General features: G+C 36.7%; 1 protein-coding gene across 1 annotated transcript; it reads right to left on the bottom strand.

Moving 5' to 3' along the window:
- Window positions 1-15,501: 15,501 nt before the first annotated feature.
- LOC110626269 (auxin-responsive protein SAUR20) lies at window positions 15,502-16,048 on the bottom strand. Its single transcript, XM_021772074.2, has one exon. It carries the CDS (start codon window positions 15,986-15,988, stop codon window positions 15,695-15,697), a length of 294 nt encoding a protein of 97 aa, XP_021627766.1. The 5' UTR covers window positions 15,989-16,048; the 3' UTR covers window positions 15,502-15,694.
- Window positions 16,049-24,431: the final 8,383 nt, after the last annotated feature.

The following is a 24,431-nucleotide window of genomic DNA, read 5'->3' as shown; positions in this document are numbered from 1 at the left end:
CAGGGCACTTTCGGCGGCAGGTTCGGCGGCCGAAAGTCCCTCTAAAGACGAAAGTCAGGCAAGTTTGGCGGCACCTTCGGCGGCCGAAAGTGCCCTCCAGAGCGAAAGTCTCTTTTCGAGGGCAGGCTTCGGCAGCCGAAAGGCTGGCCTCCCAGGCAGGTTCGGCGGCCGAAAGTCCTTCGGCTGCCGAACCTGGTTTCTGCCAAAGGGCAGAAACTTCGGCTCCTCAACCTCAAATGCCTCCCAAACCTTCCAAACATGCAATTTTCCTATTCTACAACATGCATACTCAAGCATACAAGCTCCTAGGGGTTTCAAACTATCTTAAACCTCAACTACAACACATCACAAGCATCACAGCAACCTATATTGCCCACAAAACACATAAAACCTAACAATGCTCATCTAACTTATACCCTAAGAATCAACTTAAAACTTGTTTAAAACATATAGTGAGCTCAAGATCGGCCCTTACCTCTTGAAGATAGAAAGGAAAACGAACCTAGCTCGGAGATGGGAGAGATTGAGTTTTCTTGAACCTCAAAGCTCCAAAACTTGCTTTATACTCGAAAATCTTCAAAACAAAGTGGAAACTTGTGAAAATCGTGAAAGATCTGAAGGAAGGAACTCAAAATCGGCGAGGGATGGCGGAGAGCTCATCTTCGCCGACAATGGGGAGAAAAACTCGCCCATTTCGGCTAAGGGGCCCTTTTATAGGTGGCTGGCCAGGCCACATTCGGGAGCCGAACGTGCCTCCGCATGCATGCCATGTTCGGCAGCAGAACATGAGGTTCGGCGGCCGAACCTGGACTTCCCTCACTTATGCTTTCGGGGGCCTAAGGCACACCCGAAATGCATGCATGTTCGGCGGCCGAACTTGGGGTTCGGCGGCCGAACCTGGGTCTTCCTCCAAGATTATTTTCAAGCAAAAACTCATTTTCTTTCTTGATTAAAACATAAAACATTTTATGAAAACATGATTTTACCCTCCTAGAGGCCTCCGACATCCGAGATTCCACCGGACGGTAGGAATTCCGATACCGGAGTCTAGCCGGGTATTACAGTTTGGTTGGGATGACAGCCTGCTTCAGATGTGGGCAGGAGGGACACATGGCTCAGGAGTGTCCTAGAGCAGCTTTTATGGCACAGTCTCAGCAGACAGCTTCTGGTAGTATGGCTCAGTCAGCAGCCCCAGCCGCGACTCAGGCTAGTGGCAGAGGTAGAGGGAGAGGGGCAGCCTCTTCTTCAGCGGGTTTCAGAGGTGAAGGTCCATCAGCTCCAGCACGGATCTTTACCATGACACAGCAGGAGGCAAATACATCGAACACCGTGGTGGCAGGTAATCTGATCATTGGTTGCTCAGATGTTTATGCCTTAATGGACCCTGGTGCATCGCATTCTTTTATTGCTCCGAGGGCTGTCGAGAGGTTGGGATTGATGGTCTCTGGGTTAGAGTGTCCCCTATGGGTCAGTGGACCCAAGTGTGACCCGTCAGTGGTAAAGTCAGTCTGCCAGTATAGTCCAGTTTTTATTGAGGGAAGATGTCTATCCGCCAACCTTGTGGCTCTAGATTTGACAGATTTTGACGTCATTCTAGGGATGGATTAGCTATCTACCCATGGTGCTACCTTGGACTGCAGAGACAAAGTAGTCAGGTTCAGTTGTCAGGTTCAGTTGTCAGGATGGGTCAGAGGTTGTCTTCAGAGGAGACAAGGGGAGTACACCTAGAGGTTTGATATCAGCCCTTCAGGCTCGTAGGTTGCTCAGGAGGGGTTGTCAGGGTTTTCTGGCTCATGTGAGGGAGCTGGATAGTCATGTCAGAGAGCCCGCCTCAGTGCCCGTGGTCAGTGAGTTCTTAGATGTTTTCCTAGATGAGCTGCCAAGTTTACCACCTGCTAGGAAGATAGAGTTTGAAATTGAATTGATGCCGGGAACTAGACTGATCTCTATTCCTCCCTACAGGATGGCACCAGCAGAACTGAAGGAGCTTAAGGAGCAGTTGCAAGAGTTGGTAGATAGAGGCTTCATCCGACCGAGTACCTCACCTTGGGGTGCTCCAGTGCTGTTCGTGAAAAAGAAAGATGGATCCCTTAGACTTTGTATCGACTACAGGCAGTTGAACAAGGTCACTACCAAGAATAAGTACCCGTTGCCAAGGATCGACGATCTATTCGACCAGCTAGCAGGAGCAGGTTGTTTCTCCAAGATAGATCTGCGATTTGGGTACCATCAGCTGAGGATAAGAGAAGAGGATGTACCGAAGATAGCATTCAGGACCAGATATGGGCACTATGAGTTCCTTGTGATGCCGTTCGGGTTAACCAACGCCCCTGCAGCATTCATGGATCTCATGAATAGAGTATTTAGCCAATACCTGGATCACTTTGTTATTGTCTTCATAGATGATATCTTAGTGTATTCCAGGAATGCAGAGGAGCATGCCCATCATCTGAGGTTGGTTTTGCAGACCTTGAGGGAACACGGCTTGTATGCCAAGTTCTCCAAGTGTGAGTTCTGGCTGAGGAGCATTTCATTCTTGGAGCACGTTGTGTCAGAAAATGAAATCGAGGTAGACCCCAAGAAAGTGGAAGCTGTAGCTAATTGGCCTAGACCCACTACAGTGACAGAGATCAAGAGCTTCTTGGGTTTGGCAGGTTACTACAGGAGATTCGTCCAAGACTTCTCTAAGATTGCAGCTCCTATGTCCAGACTGACTATGAAGAACCAGAGGTTTGTGTGGACCGACCAGTGTGAAGAAAGCTTTGAGGAGCTCAAGAAGAGATTGACTTCAGCACCAGTGTTAGCTCTGCCAACTAGTAATAAAGACTTCTCAGTGTATTGTGATGCGTCTCGTGTGGGACTAGGTTGTGTGCTAATGCAGAATGAAATGGTGATTGCTTATGCTTCTAGGCAGCTGAAGAAGCACGAGTTGAATTACCCTACACATGACCTAGAGATGGCAGCGGTAATCTTTGCACTCAAGATGTGGAGGCATTACCTTTATGGGGTAAAATGTGAGATCTTTACAGATCATAAAAGCCTGCAGTACATCCTGAGTCAGAGAGAGCTGAATTTGAGGCAGAGAAGATGGGTAGAACTGCTCAGTGACTATGATTGCAAGATCCAATATCATCCGGGTAAGGCGAATGTTGTGGCAGACACCTTAAGCCGGAAATCACTTGGCAGTTTGTCCCATATTTCAGCAGAGAGGAGGCCAGTAGTGAGGGAGTTCTTCGAGCTCATCAATGAAGGTCTACAGTTGCAGTTGTTTGGTACAGGTGCTTTGATAGCCCAGATGAGAGTGGCACCCATGTTTCTGGAGCAGGTGGCTCAGAAACAGCACGAGGACCCAGAGTTAGTGAAGATTGCCAGGACTATTCAGTCAGGCAAGAACGAAGAGTTCAGATTTGACAGTAAAGGGATCCTCCACTATGGGAATAGATTGTGTGTACCAGATGACGTAGGGCTAAAAGGAGACATTATGAGAGAGGCTCATAATGCCAGATACAATGTACACCCTGGGGCCACCAAGATGTATCAAGATCTGAAGAGAGTGTATTGGTGGCCAGCTATGAAGAGAGAAGTAGCATAGTTTGTGTCAGCCTGCGAAATATGTCAGAGGGTGAAGCTAGAACATCAGAAGTCGGCTGGAATGCTTAACCCACTACCTATTCCAGAGTGGAAATGGGAGAACATAGCTATGGACTTCGTGGTGGGGTTACCGGCAGCGTCCAACAGATTAGACTCCATATGGGTGATTGTGGACAGACTAACCAAATCTGCTCACTTCATTTCTGTCAGGAGTAACTACTCTGTGGACAAGTTGGCGCAGGTGTATGTTGATGAGGTTGTCAGGTTGCATGGGGTTCCTGTTTCAATAGTGTCTGATAGAGGACCCCAGTTCACCTCCAGGTTTTGGCGGAGTCTGCAGAATGCTATGGGTACCAGGTTGGATTTTAGCACTGCTTTCCATCCACAGACAAATGGACAATCAGAGAGGACCATCCAGACAATAGAGGATATGCTCAGAATGTGTGTGCTGGATTTTGGCGGTTCTTGGAGGCAACATTTACCTTTGGTGGAGTTTGCCTACAATAACAGCCATCACGCTAGCATAGGGATGGCTCCATATGAGGCTTTGTATGGAAGGAAGTGCAGGTTACCTGTTTGCTGGGAAGAAGTTGGGGAAAGGGCCTTGGCAGGGCCTGAGCTTGTAGAGATCACCAGCAGAGTGGTGCCCATAATCAGAGAAAGGATCAAGACTGCTGCAAGCAGGCAAAAGAGTTATGCAGATATCCGCAGAAGGCAAGTAGAGTTTCAGGAGGGGGATTTGGTATTGCTCAAAGTGTCTCTAATGAAAGGGGTGATTCGGTTCGGGAAGAAAGGTAAGCTAGCTCCACGGTACATCGGACCCTTTGAAATCTTGCAAAAGATCGGGAATGTATCGTATAAGTTAGACTTACCTGCTTCTATGGAGAGAATCCATCCGGTTTTCCATGTTTTCATGTTAAGAAAGTTCGTGTCAGATCCGAGCAAGGTTCTTAGTGAGCCTGATGTGGAGATCCAAGAAGATCTCACCTATGTTGAGCAGCCAATGCGGATCATAAACACCCAGATCAGAAAGCTAAGGAACAAGGAAATCCCGATAGTGAAAGTCCTTTGGAATCACCACAACATTGAGGAGTGTACCTGGGAGACACGGGAGTCCATGCTCCAGCAATATCCTCATCTCTTTTAAAGTAAGTGTTATGTGTTTTATGTGAATGTTTATGTTTTATGCCATGCTATGTTTGTTTGGTGAACATTCGGGGATGAATGTTCTTAAGGGGGGAGAGAATGTAATACCCGGCTAGACTCCGGTATCGAAATTTCTACCATCCGGTGGAATCTCGGATGTCGAAAACTTCTAGAAGGGTAAAATCATGTTTTATGAAATGATGTAATGTAAAGTATAATTCAGTAATGTAATGTAATGATGCTATTGAGGATAGAATTGTGCTTGACCCCAGTATGTTGTTAATCCCTTCTGAATACATGATTTTAATGATGTTTGTGTAAACCAAACTTAAGAAATGTTATGTTACCCCATTGGAGCAATTGATGAGGACTCCAGTGTGGGGTTGATGATTATGTATATGATTAGTGCATGCACAGGTTGAGTTTGGTGAATGAATGTAAAAGTTCAAAATTTTTATGTATGTGTTGATCATGTATGGGATTAAACAGGTATACAGGAGGTATGTTAGGCTTGCTACGGATCCCGGCGGCCTTAAACCGATCTGGATCCTAGCGCCGGTAGCGGTCCGATTTCCGGGTCGTTACACTACATCTGCATCTGCTTCTGGTAGTTGCGGACCTACAGGATACAGACTATATATTTTCTTAGTAAACTCAATGTGAGTAAAATTTATAAGTATTTTTAAATATGCATTTAATTTCTGTGCTTATTTTAATATAATTATTTTGTCAATTATTCTTCTACAGCATGCAGCCTTCTGATCCGATTGTTAGGCGGATTACCTTGATCTTCAAGGAAAAGTTAGTAGCAGATGGCTTTTGTTGGAAAAATGTACCAGAAGAGGTTAAAGAATTCTATTGGCAAGAATTTAAGGTAATACAAATTTTACAGTACATGTGATTATTTTTATTGTGCATTATTTGTCACTAAATATGAGTAATTACAGAAATACTTCTTATGGGAGGAGGCAATAGAGCAGCTTATGAAGATAGCTTGGAGGAAGAAAGCTGCCGAGCGGTATCGTAGCTTTATGTGTAGCGTAAGGAATGGGAAGGAGAAGAGGCTATCAGTGATAGAAGGAGTAATGGATGTATGGCAATCCACTTGAGGAGCAACTGAGTATAAAGAGAAAAGCAAAAAATTCTCAAATAACAGAAAGAGTGAAACGGGTGGGCAAGGCGCTGGCCCATCAAGACATTGTGGAGGATTCATATCTCAGTATAGGCATCAACAACATATGGTATGTACTATTCATTTTCACTTAAATTTTTTCAAATGCTTTAAATTTTATCCAATTTGTTGTGAATTTATATTGAAACATGCTATTACTATTTATATTTTTCTTGTAGCGCGAAAGACTAGGCAGAGATCCTCTACCTCATGAGTTATTTGAAGCTACTCATAAGAAGAAGGGTACCTCAGAGTTTGTTGATGCACGCTCAAAGGCCATTCATGTGAGAAATTAAATAAATTTATAGTAAAGTATTTGATTTGTATTTTATACTGTTATATCACATGGTATCTTTTTTTGAAGGACCGCTTTCTGACTTTGAAAGAGCAAGCATCACAGGCAAATAATGACAGTAGTCAGGCATCCCGCATTGATGAGGCTCAGTTATATTTTGAGGCAGTAGGTGGAGAGAAAAAAAAAGAAGGGTGTATGGTCTTGGATCACAGGCTTCAGTTTTCTTCCCAAACAAGACTTCTGCTAGTACATCCTTCACATCAGCTCAGCAAAATCAGGATCTTCATGATGAAATGGCTGATCTCAAACGCAAGATACAGGAGCGTGAGGATAATGAACAAGTATTTCGTGAGCAAAATGTGCGGATTACCTCTGAGCTCTCACAGGTGAAGGATTTACTTATGCAGCTTGTGAGTCAAAGGCAAGGCAGCCAGCCTTCAGCTCCCGGTGAGGGAACTTCTGCACAGCCTCCTGATCAAGCAGATGAAGCTAATGATGAGGACAAGGATGAGAACACTACACATTTATAGTTTCTTTTTTCATTACACATATGTACTAGGATAATAAATAATTTGTTAATTTTTTTAGTTTAAAATTGCATAACTTGATACTTGGATATATGTTTGATTTGATTTACATAATATATGATATTGGATTTGAGTGCATTCGTTATAGGTATGACATTTGATTTTTACATTTTGTTATTGAGATGAGTTGTAATATGTGAGTGTATTTACAGGTTAAATTGTATGATTAGATTATATAATTTGTAATATTTTATTGTAATTTTATAAATAGTAACGAATTAGTAACGGATTAAGTTATTACTGTTAAAAATAGTAACGGATTAGTAACGAAAAAATATGTTATTACGTTTTCACAATTAATAACGGATTTCTGTAACAGAAAATTCCATTACTAAAAAAATCCGTTACTAAAACCAACGAAAAGGAAACAAAATTTAGTAACGGATTTTCCGTTAAAATCCGTTACTAATTTAGTAACGGATTAGAAAATCCGTTACTAATGCATTAGCAATGAGGTTTGCTGTAACGGAAAATTTCTGTTACAAAATAGTTTTAGTAACGGATTTTTAATAATTAGTAACGGAAATTTCCATTACTAATCCGATAAAATTTTGTAGTGTAAAAAAAATAAATTTCTTTATAATGATTTTAAAACGCTGCTAAATTATTAACTTAGTAATATTGAGACGATAAATTCATAACTGCTATTTAAATATCATTGTTTAAACTCTAAAATATATAGTGATATTCTTTCTCCCATACAGCGAAGCTCAACTGTCACACTATGAGCCATATTATGATCTTCGTTAAATTATTGCAGTTAATATTTTGTTATAAGAAACATCATGTTGTTGTTTTAATATTTGAATGACTTGATTAGAATTGAGGTAATGATGAGGATTTTGTAAATGCGAGATGACCCAAGTAATCATGTCTACCAAATAACATGAGCAAAATTATTATTTAGTAAAGAAAATTTTCATTTTATTTTAAGAGTTTTATGACACTACTTCTCTTATTACCACCGTTTGTACTATTTTCCTTATCAAGCGTTATATAATAACTACAATTTTTTATCCAAATTTCTCTTTTTTTTTTTTGTTTTTATAATAAAAGTAAAGTATTACTTTTGTATTGATGCTAAGATTGAGCTGAATTATTTTTTTTTTATTTTAATTTCTTAGATATTAAAGTATTACGACTTCTTTGAGCATAATCAAACTAGTGAGAGAGGAGATCATCAAGTGACTAGACTAGCAAGGGAGCATCTCTTCACACAACCAAAGCAACTCTCGACCAAGTTTCTCATATATACATAGTTAATATCCATAAATTTAATTTCAAGATATAATCATATTTTAATTTATTTTTTATAAATATTAGATGAACATTGTTAATGTTAAGGACTATGAATTTATTATAAATTTTCAATCTTATAAACATTGTTAAGAATGTTTGTATGGATATGCATATAGATTGAATGAAATTTAATTTATATTAAAAATATTTTTTAGTTGTATATTATTTAGATTATACAGATAATATCAAAATAAAAAATAAAAAATTATTTTATTTATTATAATAAATATTATTAAAAATATCAATAATTTTTAATAAATATTGATAAAATAATTTTAATATTTTCGATGGATTTTCGATGAATATATTCTATTACTAATTGTTTTCGATAAATTATTAATATATTAGTTATGGATGGAATTTATTTTTTCGATGAATTTAATGATGGATAGAGTTTACCGCTAAATTTTTAGAAGAAAAGACTTGTCAAAAATTTATCATAAGAGATTTTGAAGTGACTTAAAAAAATTACCGATAAGACTTTAAATGATAGATTTTGATTCATTAAAAAGGATAAATTTTGCACTGTCAGCTATGGTAATTTTTATTGTTAATAGTCTTTTTTTTTAAATAAATTTAAATATAAATATATAATTAATTATTACTAAAGTTATTTTGATATAAAATGGAGTTCACGTTAAATGTATAAGAAAAATTAATATAAGTTGGTGCGGTGAGATAATGCTCTTTGAAATATTCGGTGCAGCTAAGATTTTGTTTTTAAATTTGAAATTTGAAATTTGAAATTTTTAAATTTATCTATTTTAAATTTCCTCAAATGCCTATTTTAAATTTTAAATTTGTCTCAAATATTTATTTTAATCTTTTAATATAGTTTTATTTATTATAAGTAATTTATAATATAATTTTAAAAATTTCATAATATCCATATCTTAATCCTACCATTTTAATTGTTTTTAATTAAGGTTTTACTCTATTAAAAAAATAGTTTTTCTATTAAAATATAATAATTTAGTTATTTGAATTTTTAACTTTTATAACACTTTGATCCATTTAGTTGTAGTGATCTATAATAATTTATTTATTTTTGTTATTTTAATATTTATAAAAATTTAATTTTTTTAAATTTGAATTAATTTCATTAATTTATAATTCACTAATAATATATATTTTTTTTAGCAAAAGATAAAGGATTCATTAATAATATAAGGACACCTATAACGGTCCGTTCCGCTAGGTTTCATGTCAACTTAAAATTGTGGAAGCTTATAACAAGTCTAATATATATCATATTAGACTTAATATAATCCAAAACATGATAATAAAAAATATTTCCATCTCATAAATCAAAACTCGACATATGCATGTAATATAACTGAAAACATAAAACTCTATACTAGAACCCTCACTACATTGCTCTAGTATGGTAATCATTATATATTTCTATTTGGTTCAAACATAACTTAAACTTTAAAACCTTTACATAATAAGATAATGAATAAGGAATTATAAAATAAAACTCGAGCAAAGCACAATTCTAATCCACAATACATATTATATGTCCACAGCTATACTATTACATCAAAACTATATCATACAATACTACCGACCTTTCGAGCTAACTCTAGTTCTACAAATATGGAGTTAGGGAAAAATGATAAGTTACAAGAGGCTAGTAAGCAGAAACACAATCATAAAACAGTTTAATAAAACATATGATCGTATGAATGCATCACAACACAAATAATTCACATCAATTTGGACTTGTCACTAGTAACCCTTCATAATTCTAATAGTGTCCGGCCCACAACGAGTGTTCCTCAAAACTTCCTTTTAAACTTAACATCCATAATGTCAGAGGCGGAGAATGGGCAACACTGATCTTTCTCTTACATAATGCCAGAGGTGTAGAATGAATAACTCTGATCTTTACATAGCATAATGTCAGAGGCGTAGAATGGGAAACCTTGATCTTTCTATATCCGTCATAACATATCATAGCATGGTCGAGGGCTAGTGGGTCATCCAACATCCATTCACAACAATAATTAATTGTGCAATACATCATATTCATGAATTCTAATGCAAAACAACCTAATCATATACACATGATATTTGTGATGCATGAGCATGTTTAAAATAATAGTTTAGTCTAGTTTTACTCACCTCTGGCTGATACAAGCCTAGCTCTGAAGCAGTTATCTCACTGTTGGCCTCTACGGTCATCCAAGTTCGATCCTACACAAATGGACTTAAATGAGAGACCAAACATAACTTGTACAACTCTTAAAAACTACCCCAAGGAACACCTATAAACATATAAGAAAACATACAAGAAACGAGTTGAAAATAGCTGGACAGGGGATTTTCAGCGGCAGGTTCGGTGGCTTAAATTCCCCTTACATATTCGAAGGTTAAACCTTCGGAGGCATGTTAGGTAGCTAAAAGGTAGCCTTCACCGGTAGGTTCGGCGGCCGAACATGACTTCAGCGGCCGAACCTAGGTTCTTCTACAATGCAGAATCCGATTCTACCTCAGCCAATAGCCACCCAAATGCAATCAAAACCCATATGCAATAGCTCAAAAGGAACATATCCAACTCAACACATTAAGAATCACTTAAAACTAACCTAAACTTCAACATACATCATCAAAACAAGAAATCATCCACTATCTCAAAGCTAAAAACTTAAACCTCAAACTTTGCCTGCATTATTAAACCATTGAGGCAAATTAAAATTTCTTTTAAAAACTCAAGCAACAGAAGAGAGGGCAAGATTATAACTTACCTCTTGGAGACACAATAGTCATAATAGCCAAGAACTCGAAGAAGATGACAAGATGAACTTTGAAGGGTCCTTAAAAGCTAAAACTTGAAAAAATTCAATTTGATTCTTCAAAACAAAGACAAAACTCATGAATTTATAAAGAATTTATAGATAAATCAAAGCACGAACCATCAAGAGATCTTAGGCTCATCTCTACCCGAAAGAAAAGAGAGGAACTTCTTCCAAAATCGGGTTGGAGGCCTTTTATAGCTGGGTCTACTAGCTTGTGTTTGGCAGTCGAACCTGAGAGGTTCAGTGGCCGAACCTTAATGATTTGAAAATCATTCATTATTTTTCATTTTTTAACACATTATAAAATGCTTAAATTTTATTTTATAGAAAAAAAAAACCATTTTAACCTTCTAAAGTTTTTGGTTCTGAGATTCCAGATTCCAATGAAGGTTTAATCGAAAAGTTAAAATTCTAACACTAGAGTTTAGCTGGGTCTTACATTCTTTCCCCCTTAAGAATATTCGTCCCTGAATTTTCAACCATACAAGCAAACACATAGCATACGCATCAAGAAAACACATAAAACCATCGAACAACTTACTTCAAAAGAGATGAGGGTACTGCCTAAGCATCGACTCTCTGGTCTCCCAGGTACACTCTTCTATATTGTGGTGATTCCATAAAACTTTCACCATCACAATTTTATTGTTTCTCAGCTTTCTGATATGTGTTTCTACGATCCATGCTGGCTTCTCAACATAGATGAGATCTTCTAGGATCTTTACATCAGGCTCACTAAGAACCTTGTCCGAATCTGACACGAATTTCTGTAACATAGAAATATGAAAAACCGGATAGATTCTCTCTATGGAAGCAAGTAAATCTAACTTGTAAGATACATTCTCAATCTTATGTAAGATTTCGAAGGGTTCGATGTACCTTGGAGCTAGTTTACCTTTCTTTTCAAAATGAATCACCTCTTTCATAGGAGACACCTAAAACAATACTATATCTCCCTCTTGAAAGACAACTTGCTTTCTACATATGTCTGCATAGCTTTTCCGCCTACTCACAACTGTTTTGATTCTTTTTGTGATGATGAGCACCACCCTGTTGGTGACCTCTACCAATTCTAGCCTAGCTAAAGCCCTTTTTCCTACTTCTTCCCAACAAACAGGTGACCTGCACTTCCTCCCATATAAAGCTTCATAGGAAGCCATCTCAATGCTAGCATGATAACTGTTATTGTAGGCAAACTCCGCCAATGGTAAGTATTACCTTTAAGAACCACCAAAGTCTAGCACACACATCCTTAATATGTCCTCTATGGTTTGGATGGTCCTTTCTGACTGTCCATTAGTTTGTGAGTAGAAAGCAATGCTAAAATCTAACCTTGTGCCCATAGCATTTTGTAGATTCCGCCAAAACCTGAAGGTAAACTGGGGTCCCTTATCTTGTACTACAGAAACTAGAGCCCCATGCAACTAATTATTTCTTCCACGTAGATCTATGCCAATTTGTCCATAGAGTAATCACTCTTAATAGAAATAAAGTGAGCAGATTTGATCAATCTGTTCACTATTACCCATATAGAGTCATTTCTGTTGGACGTCACTGGTAACCCCACTACAAAATCCATTACCATGTTTTTCCATTTCTATTCTAGAATCGGTAGTGGGTTGAGCATTCCAATTGGCTTTTGAGGTTCCAACTTTAAGCTTTGACACACCTTACAAGCAACCACAAACTGAGCCACTTCTTTCTTCATAGAAGGCCATCAATACACTTTCTTTAGATCTTAATATATCTTGGTGGCTTTAGGGTGGACACTATACCTGACATTATGAGCCTCTCTCATAATGTCTCCCTTCAAGCCTATATCATCTGATACACATAATCTGTTTTCATAACGAAGAATCCCTTTATTGTCGAACTTAAAATCACCATTCTTACCTTAATGAACTGCTCCTGCTATTTTCACTAACTTTAGGTTCTTGTGTTGTTTCTGCGCCACTTGTTCCAGAAACACAGGTGTCACTTTCATTTATTCTACCAAAGCACCTGTACCAGTCAACACCAGTTATAAGCCTTCATTAACAAGTCTGTAAAACTCTTTCACCACTAGTCTCTTTTCTACTGAAATATAAGATAAACTGCCAAGTGATTTCCAACTGAGACCATCTGCCACAATATTTGCTTTACCCGGATGATAATTGATTTTGCAATTATAATCACTAAGTAGTTATACCCATCTCTTTTACCTCAAGTTCAACTCTTTCTGAATCATGATGTATTGCAAACTTTTATAATCTGTAAAGATCTCATACTTCACCCCATATAGGTAGCTCAAGTTCAAATCTTTCTAAATCATGATATATTGCAATCTTTTATGATCTATAAAGACCTCATATTTTACCCCATACCGATAGTGCCCTTATATTTTAAGTGCAAACATCACAGCTGCCTTCTCTAGATCATGTGTAGGATAATTTAACTCGTACTTCTTCAACTGTCTAGAATCATAAGTGATTATCCTATCACTTTGCATCAGCACACAACGTAGTCCTACTCGGAATGCATCACAGAATACTGTGAAATCCTTATTACTCATAGGCAGAGCTGACGTCAACCTTCTCTTTAACTCTTGGAAACTCTCCTCATATTGATCTGACCAGATAAAATTCTGATTCTTCTGGGTCAAATTAGTCATAGGAGTAGCTATTTTGGAGAAATCCTGCATGAATCTCCTATAGTAACCTGCCAATCCAAAAAACTTTTGATCTCTATTACCATAGTGGGTTTGGATCAGTTAGCTACTGCCTCCATTTTTTGACACTACATGCCCCAAGAAAGAGATACTCTTCAACCAGAACTCACATTTAGAGAACTTGGCATACAACCCATATTCTCTCAAGGTCTACAACACTCTCCTCAGATAATGGGCATACTCCTCTGTATTTCTGTAAAACACTAATATATAGTCAATAAAGACAATAACAAAGTGATCCAAAAACTGTCTGAAAACTCTGTTCATGAGATCCATGAATGCTACAAGGTCATTGGTAAGCTCAAATGGCATTACTCGAAACTCATAATACCCATATCTGATCCTGAAAGTTGTCTTAGGCACATATTCTTCTTTGATTCTCAACTGATGATATCCGGATCTCAAATCTATCTTAGAGAAATAATCGGCTCCTGCTAGGTGGTCAAAAAGATCATCGATCCTGGGTAAAGGATACTTATTATGAGTAGTGACTTTGTTCAATTGTCTATAGTCAATACAAAGTCTTGGGAATCAATCCTTCTTTTTCACAAACAACACTGGACCACTCCAAGGTGAGGTACTAGGTCGGATGAAACCTTTATCTACCAACTCTTATACTTGTTCCTTTAACTCTTTCAACTCAGCAGGTACCATCCTGTGGGGAGAAATAGAAATAGGTCTAGTTCCTTGCAACAATTTAATTTCAAACTCTATTTCCCTATCAGGTGGTAAACCTAGCAGATCATCTAGGAAAACATCGAAAAACTCTCTAACCATAGGCACTGAAGTTGGTTCCCTGACTTGACTGTCAAACTCTTTGATATGAGCAAAAAACCCCTGACAACCCCTCCTAATTAAGCAATTTATGAGCTTGTAAGGTAGATATCAAACCCTAGGCATACTTGACTTGTTTCCTCGAAAGACAACCTTTAATCCATCTTATTCTCTGACCTAACTATCTTCTCTCGGCAGTCCAAGATAGCACCATAAATAGATAGTCAATCCATCCCTAAAATGACATTAAAATCAACCAAATCGAGAACCACAAAGTCGACTGGAAGGCACCTGTCATCAAAATCAACCAACAAGGAATAATTTGTGAGAGATAAACAAGTGTCATGTGACTATGTGAAGGGTAATTAAGGCTTTTCACAATTGATTAATGGACGAAACACCTTAATTTTAAGGGTTGTTTTTATAACTAACGTAATTAAAATATAAATTTATTTTGATATAATATATAAAATATGGCGACATTTTGATTAATTAGGTAAATATTGGGACATTATAATAATATTATCTCCAAAATTTTTTTTATTTTGGATGCAAACTGAATTTAAACTTTGAATTTGGAGAAAGATTTGAAATTTGAACTAATTGCAGCACTCTAATTAAAACGCATTTTCATTACTAATCTTCAATCGCAACATTTCTTTGTTAATCTCTAGCGCCTACAACAATACCCCTTTCAAATTTCTCGTCCTCAAGGAAAAAGTCTGGAACACGAAGCTTTAATGTGTGCATTTCCCAAGGAGTGTCAGCAGGTGAGGAATGTATCGAGGGGTAATGTAGAAGCAATAGCTGCAGAAGGAACAGCAGGTTTGAGCTGAGAAACGAGAAAAACTTTATGAATTTAAGCAGCTGATGGAAGCTGAAGCTTATATGCCACCTTGACCATATGATCAATTACTACAAAGGGCCACATGCTCCTCATCACATTTTTACAAGCGTTCTCTGGATCCTATATTTCTGGCTTTTCTTTGTTTACAATATTGTTGGATTTGTTGTTTCATAAACAAATTTATCTTTACTGATGACTGCTTCAATTGATTCCTTCAATGCAGTTTGGATAGACGTGCTCCAAATAAAATCTTTGAATGAAAAATTATGTACGAGAGACGTGATTCGTTGAAAGGAAACAAAAGAAAATTGATTCATCCACTTGTACGTGGGAAAATATACACATGTATACTTCACAATCCTCCTATGTGCGTCCTAGGAGGGAAAAATTGAGATGGGTTGAAAAAAAAAAGATGAATGTCTTGTCAAAAAATGGCAGAATTGCGCTTGGTGAACCTTCTTTTGTTTCATGAAGCTTCACAAGGCAAGAAACCTAGAAGTGAGATCAATAAAGTCATCTTCTTTGCAAGGAATAGTAATAGCACCCATTGGATGATTGAACCCAAATTCTTGTTCAGCTCGGTTAAGCAAGTCCTTGAAGCACGGATGGTTCAAATAGGATATTGGAACAATAAATCTCTTCCACTGGAATTCTCCAACATAAACTGCTACATGGCCTTTAGGCACACCATACTCCTTTCTACCTTGGAATGACTGCTTCTTCAGATTTTGCATGGCGCTGGAGATCACGGAAGGCAAGCGAATACCCATTTCAGAACTTGAGAAACTGTAATTTACAGGAAAATTGTGAAACTTGCAAGCTTGGAACAAGAGGCTGGCATTGGATTTGTAATTATAGAGGGGTTTGGAGAGTAGTGGGAGACTTCTGCCATGGATAGAGGACCCACCGCATCAGAAACTCACATGGATACAAACTGATCTCTGCTATAAAATTAATAAAAATATAGAATATCCAGCGTGGCGACATCCTGTGCTGATGGTGCAGTGGACCCACTTTTGTTTGTTCGCATTGTTTTATTGCTCCAAGCATACACGCATCAATACTGGAGCTGGCATCAGTGCATGTAGACAGACACCCAGGACTCTTTTTCTAAAACCTCTGCCGTACGGTTGTTGCTAAAATAATAATAATTTTTATAACTTTCTCAGGATATTATACATTATCTCATGACAGAAAAAAACTAAAGTTTCTTTAATCATTATTTTATTTTTTTATTTACTTATAATTATACTTTGTTAAGAATAAAATGGATATAAAATTTCTCATAAATTAAAAATAGGTAGGAGGTTGATCATCTCAGAAAAAAAAAAGGGTAGTCGGTAGTGATTATTCTTTGAATTATACATAGGTTATTCTAGACAACCGATGGAAAAAAACCCCAGAAAATGCAAGGACATATGAGAACCTATAGAAGTGTCAAACCTATTGAACTTTCAAACAGTCTCGAAAGAAAAGAGAGGAGAGATAAGAAGATGAAGAAGAGTACGTGGGTCATCCTGAGGGGAAAATAAGCAAGAAGGATTTATAAATGATATTCTTTAATGTTAGTGAATGTGAATTGGGATAACTTCTGCAGTTGCATACCGCATAAGATAGTGAAATTTGGAGGAATACAAAATTTCCAAATACCCTTCCATACTTTAGCAACTAATAATAAATTATAAATACTATTATAAATAGTTTATTTAAAGAGTTAATCATAAAAAATTTTATATTTTTTATTTTATTATAATTAAATGGACTCAACTATTATTTATATAGTTAAAAATTAATTAAATTACCACATTAATATTCCGTGTCAATAATTTTTTTTTTTGAAATAGGATTGGGGATTGGAGATTGAGAGAGTAGAACCTGAAATCTCTTGACACGTCAATAAAATTTAAAATTCAATTGTCAAAAAAATTTTATATTTTACTTTTATCACAATTCCACTCTATACTTTTATTTTTTGATAATTAAACTCTATTCTTTTAGTACCTGACTAAATACATCTTGCCACATCAACACGGCATGTCAACAAAATTTAAAATTTAATTATCAAATAAATCTTATACTTTTTTTTATTACAATTTTACTTTATGTTTTTATTTTTTGTCAATTAAACTCTATCTTTTTAATATTTGACCAAATACGCCTTACTGTTATTTGTATAGTAAAAAATTTATAAAATTATAAAATTATCTTTTTTTCATTATTAAATTATTTAAAAATTATTATTTTATTTTTTATTTTTTTTATTTTTATCAATAATTTTATAATAATAATTTATTTTTATTTTATTTTGACTAAAATCATTATCCATCCACCTTATTTAAATTTCTCTAATATTTTTATTATTTAATATTATTTTTAAAACTATCATTAAAAATGTAATCTTTTTAAATATATTGATTATAAAATATTAAAAAATAATTTAAAATAATATGTAACATGATTCGGTTTAACAATATGAAAAATAATAAATTAATTTTTTTTGAATACTTTTTGTAAATAATACTTTTAACACTCAAACGTAAGGTTACCATTTTTTCTAAATTATATTAATATTTAGGGAGAATTTTTAAAAATTAATAATATATGAATTAAAATAGAATTTAATTGTCTAACTTGACTTGGTTAAATGATTAAAAAAATATATAATTTATTTAAAGTCATAAATTTGAGCGTTCATTCCTCATCTTTTAAAAAAATTATTAATGTTATAAATTATAGAAAGTAAATATATTAACATAGAAAATAAATATTGATAGATATATTAGTTGCTTAATCTTAGGGATTGCATGATCATAGTCTTGATTTCCTTTCCTTTCTAGATACAGTCTCTCATGCATAAATATGTCGTAATCTCTATTGTAATGAATATCAAATATTACTTTTGTACATGGTATTAGAGTCTCTCCCATAAAAATTTAAAATTTTTTTTGAAACTTAGAGTTCTGTTCATTTTTTTTTAGACTTAGGCTCTGTTCATTTGGGTTACCTATATAGGGTAACATTTGGATCTCACCGCCCACATAGGAAGAAGGTCGGAGCGGAGCGCCAGTGAAACTTCCTTGAAGAGACAACAAGCATTCAGTCGGCGAGAGAGCCTCACGCGCCGCAACAAAGTTCTGCTGCCATCCCACTTGCTGACACGTGGGGCTGCTCTGTCACCATCGCCGAAGTCGTCTCGCATCTCCCTCATCAGATCTGTGGTTCGTTTACCATTTGAGTGCTAGGTGAAAGTATTTTTTGGTACTATTCACATTCGGGTACTATTCACATTTGGGTACTGTTCAAGTCCGGGTATTGTTCACCTTCTATTTTTTGGTTCTATATTTCTTTTGTTGCTATTGCTTTGGGTTGGTTGTTTTCATGGTTGAAGTTAAAACCACCGTGGCTGATGTGATTCCTGTGATGACTAAAATCACGGAACACAAATTAAATGGATCTAATTTTTTGGATTGGAGTAAGACTATCCGCATTTATTTATGAAGTATCAGAATGGATGATCATCTTACCAAGGATCCTCCAATTAAGGAAAATAGGAGAGATTGGGTGAGGGATGATGCTCGATTATTTTTGCAGATCTGAAATTCTATTTATAATGAGATAATCAGCCTTATTAATCATTGTGAATTTGTTAAAGAATTAATGAAGTATTTGGAATTTTTATATTCTAGTAAAGAGAATATTTCTTGTAATACCCGGCTAGATCCTGGCATCGGAATCCGGAATTCAAAGATGCTGGAGCCTTCTAGAAGGGTAAAATGTGTTTTCTAAAATATTTTCACATGATTTTATGGTTTTAATGCAAAAGAAATTGAGTTTTGAAAAGAAAAGACCAAGGAGAGCATTTCTAGGTTCGGCCGCCGAACCTCAAGTTCGGCCGCCGAACATAGGATAGTTTAGGGGGCACGTTAGGCTGCCGAAGGTGGTGGAGCTGTGGAGACAGCTTAGGCCACCAAAGGTGGTTGACTGGCCACCTATAAAAGACCCTCAGATCAAAAATGGGCGAGTTTTCTCCCCATTCTTGAGCTAAGGTGAGTTCATGCTCTCCTTTGGTTGTTTTCATGGTTTTTCTTCAAATCCCTCAAGTTTTCATGAGTTGTGTCTTTGTTTTGAAGAGTTATAAGCTTTGATCAAGGTTTTGAGAGCTTGGAGACTTTTGGAGCTTGGATTCTCCATATCTCTAAGTTAGGGATCGCACCAATCCTCGATCTCCAAGAGATAAATGTAGATCTTTGCCTTCCTTTATGTTTTAATGAAGTCTTAAGAAGTTTTGATGCTTGTGTATGGGTAGATGTGCATGTTAAGATTTATGTGGGTTTTATGCCCAATGTATGTTTATGTGATGTTATGTTGGGGGTTTAAGCTAGTTTATGCCCTATATGCATGAGGGAGTGTGTATGCATATTTGGGAGAGAGCATGTGAGGTTTGGGTTGTGTTGAAAGGTTTGGGAGGCTGTTTGTGCATGAGGAGGCTGAGTTCTGGCACTTTGGAAGAACTCAGGTTCGGCAGCCGAAGGCCCTTTCGGCCGTCGAACCTGCCTATGGAGGCAAGCTTTTGGCTGCCGAACCCTGCCCCCGAAAGTTGGACTTTCGGCTCTGGAGGGGAGTTTCGGCCACCGAACATGCATGAGTTTCGTCTCTGGAAGGGACTTTCGGCCACCGAAGGTACCGCCGAAAGTGGCTGAGTTTCGGCTCTAGAGGGACTTTCAGCTGCCGAACCTGCCGCCGAAAGTGCCCTGTCCAGCCTTCCTTTGCATGATTTCTTTGATGTTTTAGGGGGTTTTTGGGGAGTCATTTAGAGCCTTGCTAGAATGTGTTTGGTCCCTCATTTGAGTCCACCTGTGTAGGATCGGATCCGAGGAACCGAGGAGGCCAACAGTGTTAGCTGTTGCAGAGTCAGTCCAGCGTCTACCAGAGGTGAGTAGAACTAACTCAAATGTTTTAACCATGTTCACGCATCATGAATACCATGTATATGTATTAGGCTATTGCATTAGATTTCACGAAGATGTTGCATTGCATAATTTGCTGTTGATGTGGATGGACCAAGGCGACCCCAATAGCCCTAGATATGATATGTTAATGAAGTCCTGAGGAGCCCCACCTAGGGCCGGGCACTAATGAAGTCCTGAGGAGCCCCTTCGAGGGCCGGGCACTAATGAAGTCCTGAGGAGCCCCGGCCCTTACAGAAGTCCTGAGGAGCTCCTTCGAGGGCCGGGCACAGACAGAGGGAGTTTTCGAGGTCATGTCCATCCGTGATGTGAAATGTTTGTGCTGTGATGCATTCCATGAAAGCATATGATTATTATTATTGTTTATCTGTTCTGCTCACTGGGCTCTTTAGCTCACCCCTCTCCCTAACCCCCAGGTTTGCAGGTCTGAGGTAGTGCGGGAAGTCGGCAAGGGTTAATGTTACATTTATGTAATAGATTAGCATGTTAGCGTGGACATGTAATGTAAATTGATATAATGTATGGTAAGATAATGTAATGTAATGTAATATAGCGTATGGTAGAGTTATGGTTATGGATTAGTATTGTGCTTGGCCCTAAGGTCTGGTTAATCCCTTTTTGTACATGATGTATGTTATGTTTTTATTGTTGAGATGTGAACCAGGCTTGATGTATGTAATGTTGACCCAGCTAGAGCATTTGATGAGGGCTCTAGCATGGGGGTTTATATGTTTACAATTATGTAGCATGCAAATCAAGCTTGGTATATGAAAGGTTTTAAAGTTTTATGCAATGTTAGATCATGTCTGGGATTACATTAGTTGTTCAGGATGTATGTTAGGCTTGCTACGGGTCCCGGCGGCCTTAAGCCGATCTGGATCCTTGAGCCGGTAGCGGTCCGGTTCCCGAGTCGTTACATTTCTCATATTTATGATGTGTGTAAGGTATTCTATCGAGTTGAGAAAAATAATAGAACTTTGACCTCCGATTTTATGGATTTTAAAAGAGTGTACGAGAAACTTAATGTCTTGATGCCTTTTAGTACATATGTGAAAACTCAACAAGCTCAACGAGAGCAAATGGTTGTTATGAGCTTTCTCGCAGGTCTCCCTCCAAAGTTTGAAACAGCTAAATCTCAAATTCTTTCTAATTCTGAAATATTATCGTTACATGGTGTGTTCATTAGGGTCTTGTGTGTGGAGTCTCCAAGTCCTTCACACAACTTTAGTGCTCTTGTTAGTCGCAATGACAGTGACAGATAGAATAACAGAGGTGGGTACAGAAGAGGTTTTAATGGTAGTAGAGGATCTCAGTGTCTTGGGAAAGCATTTTCTACTTTTGACTCCGGCGGAATCATTTGTTATTACTGCCGTAAATCTGGACATACTAAGAAGACATGCCAGAATCTTCAGAATAAGAATCAACGCTCACAAATGGCACATATGGCAGTTGAGGCCTCTTCTGATTAGGGAATTTTGATATCTATAGATGAGTATGCACAATTCACCCAATACCAGACATCTCTAAAATCCTCTAACTCCTCTATCACTGTAATTGTCGAGTCAGGTAACTATACTACATGTCTTGTGTCTTCATCCTCCAAATTGGTTATTGATTTTGGTGCTACCGATCATATGTTAGGTAATTCTACCCTTTTATTCAATCTTAAGTCTCATGCATCGTCTTCTTATGCTATTCTTACTGATGGCACTAAATCTTCTATCATGGGTTCTGGACATTTCAACTTAACCCTTCTCTTTTTGTATCCTCTATGTTATGTCTTTCTAAGTTCGCCTTTAATTTGCTTTCCATTAGTAAACTCACTCGTGCACTGAATTGTTATGTCTCATTCTTTCTTTATCATTGTGTTTTTCAGGATCTTTCGATAAAGCAGATTATTGGTAAAGGGCGTGAGTCAGAGAGTCTTTATATCTTGGATCAGCAACTACCTAGATCTCTTGCATGTTTCACGCATTTAACACCTTTTGATGTTCATTGTCATTTTTGGCATCCTTCTCTCTCGACTTTGAAGAAGTTATATCTACAATTTCACTCTTAGTTTGTTTTAGATTGTGAGTCTTATCAATTTGCCAAACATCACCGTTTACTTATAGTATCTCGAATCAATAAACGGGCTTCATTTCCCTTTGAGTTAATATAATCTGATGTTTGGGGTCCTTATCCTATTGTGTCTAAGTCTAATTTTAAGTACTTTGTTACTTTTGTTGATGATTTCTCTCGCACTACTTGGTTATTTTTAATGAAGAGTCGTTCAGAATTATTCTCTATCTTTTGTGCCTTTTATGCTGAAATTAAAATTCAATTCAGTATTCCCATTTGAATATTACAAAGTGATAATGCTAAAGGGTATCTTTCTAGGAAATTCCAATCTTATTTGTTACAAAAAGGGATTTTTCATCAGTCTTTTTGTGTTGACACTCCTTCACAGAATGAAGCTATGGAAAGAAAAAATTGACATCTTTTTGAAGTAGCCAAAGCCCTCTTATTCCGAATGAAAGTACCTAAATGCTCTTGGGCTGATACTCTATCCATTGCTTGTTTTTTTATCAATCACATGCCCTCCTCTGTCCTTCATGGTGATATCCTTTATAATATGTTGTTTTTCACTAAATCTTTATTTTCTATTAAGCTACGTATATTTGGTTGTACTTGTTTTGTTCGTGATATTCGTCCACAGATTACTAAATTGGATTCCAAATCACTCAAATGTGTCTTTTTTGGCTACTCTCGACGTCAAAAAGGGTATCGTTATTTTTCTCCTAATATGATGTAAGCACGACCAACAACACAAAAAATGATGAGCTAGCATTGCCTCAAGGACCAATTACAAGGCTGAGATCCAAGAGGTTGAAGAAAGCACTTCAAGGATTCATGAAGGAATATGTTGAAGCTTTGCAAGTTCATTTTGAAGTTGAAGAACAATCTGGCCATTCCAAGTCAATTAGGCCAAATGTGTCCTTATTGACAATTCAAATTTTGTATTTATAGTGGGTAGTTATTTAGTAGTTGGTAGTTATTTGGTAGTGGGTAGTTATCTAGTAGTGGATAGTGGCATAGATCATGGGTCCATGCATAATTGTGGGAAGTGGCAAAGATCATGGGTCCATGAATAGTAGTGGGAAGTGGCAAAGATCATGGGTCTTAATTTAGGCTATATAAGGCATCTCTTTTTCTATATTGTACACACAGATTATCAATTATTCAATACAATTGCTTTATGTGATTCTTCTTTGAGAGCTTAAGAGAGATCTTGGTTCTTGACATTGCATCACGAATAAGGTTTGATACTAACTTGTATGTTTCTTATTCTTGCTGCTCTTAAAATCAATCCATTATAAGTGTTCTTAATTGCATGTTAATTAAGGGTGCTTTAAATTGGGGAATTATTTTCTAAATTAAGTTCTTTTTACTAGGGTATATGTCGTTTCAGTCTCTAATAGACTGGGGTTCCGCATCAATTGGTATCAGAGCTAGGCTTAGTAATAATTTCTTAACTATCCTTTGCGTCTTTGCATTCAATTTTGTCCATTATTGGCTGAATATATCACTTTGGAAATCTGGTTTGGGATACCTATTAGAGCCAAATACATTGTTTGGTTGCTGTTCAAATCAAATTTTACCCTAAATTCTTGTTTAGACTGAATTACTATCTTTAGTAATTTGGTTTATGCTTTCTGCCCTAATTCATATATTGTTATTCTAATACTTTTAGAATAGTATTTCCAGTGTTTTACTTCTGTCCATATAAAAAAAAAACAAACAAAACAAGAAGAAAAAAAAAGGAAAAAAAAAAAAGAATTTCTTCCACTTTGGGTCATTTGTTCAAACTTCATTCTGATTGATATCTACTGATATAAATCATATTTCATATACCTTGAATATATTTCTGGGCTTGAAATTCGAAATACATGTTTGGGGTAGGTTTAGGGCAAATTTGAGTAGTATTTTCACAAAATAGTTGTACTTAATACTTGCTGTTTTAAGTGTCTATTTTGTTTGCTTGCTTTGAATTAATTTTGTTGAGTCAATATTAATATCAGTTAACCTAGGATTGCATGCTTAGGGAAAACTTCGTGTTAAGCACATCCGTCTTGTCAATTTTTGATTCTTAGTTTGTCAATTTGGTGTCTTTCTGTCTTTTGGTTCCGTACATTTAGTTTGACAAATTGCACATTGTTGAACATCTAATTACACTTAGTACACGAAATTTAACTTTTGTGTGCTA

This window comes from Manihot esculenta, chromosome 11, assembly GCF_001659605.2.
Source record: "Manihot esculenta cultivar AM560-2 chromosome 11, M.esculenta_v8, whole genome shotgun sequence".
Taxonomy (NCBI): domain Eukaryota; kingdom Viridiplantae; phylum Streptophyta; class Magnoliopsida; order Malpighiales; family Euphorbiaceae; genus Manihot; species Manihot esculenta.
This window is presented reverse-complemented; position numbering and strand designations above follow the sequence as displayed.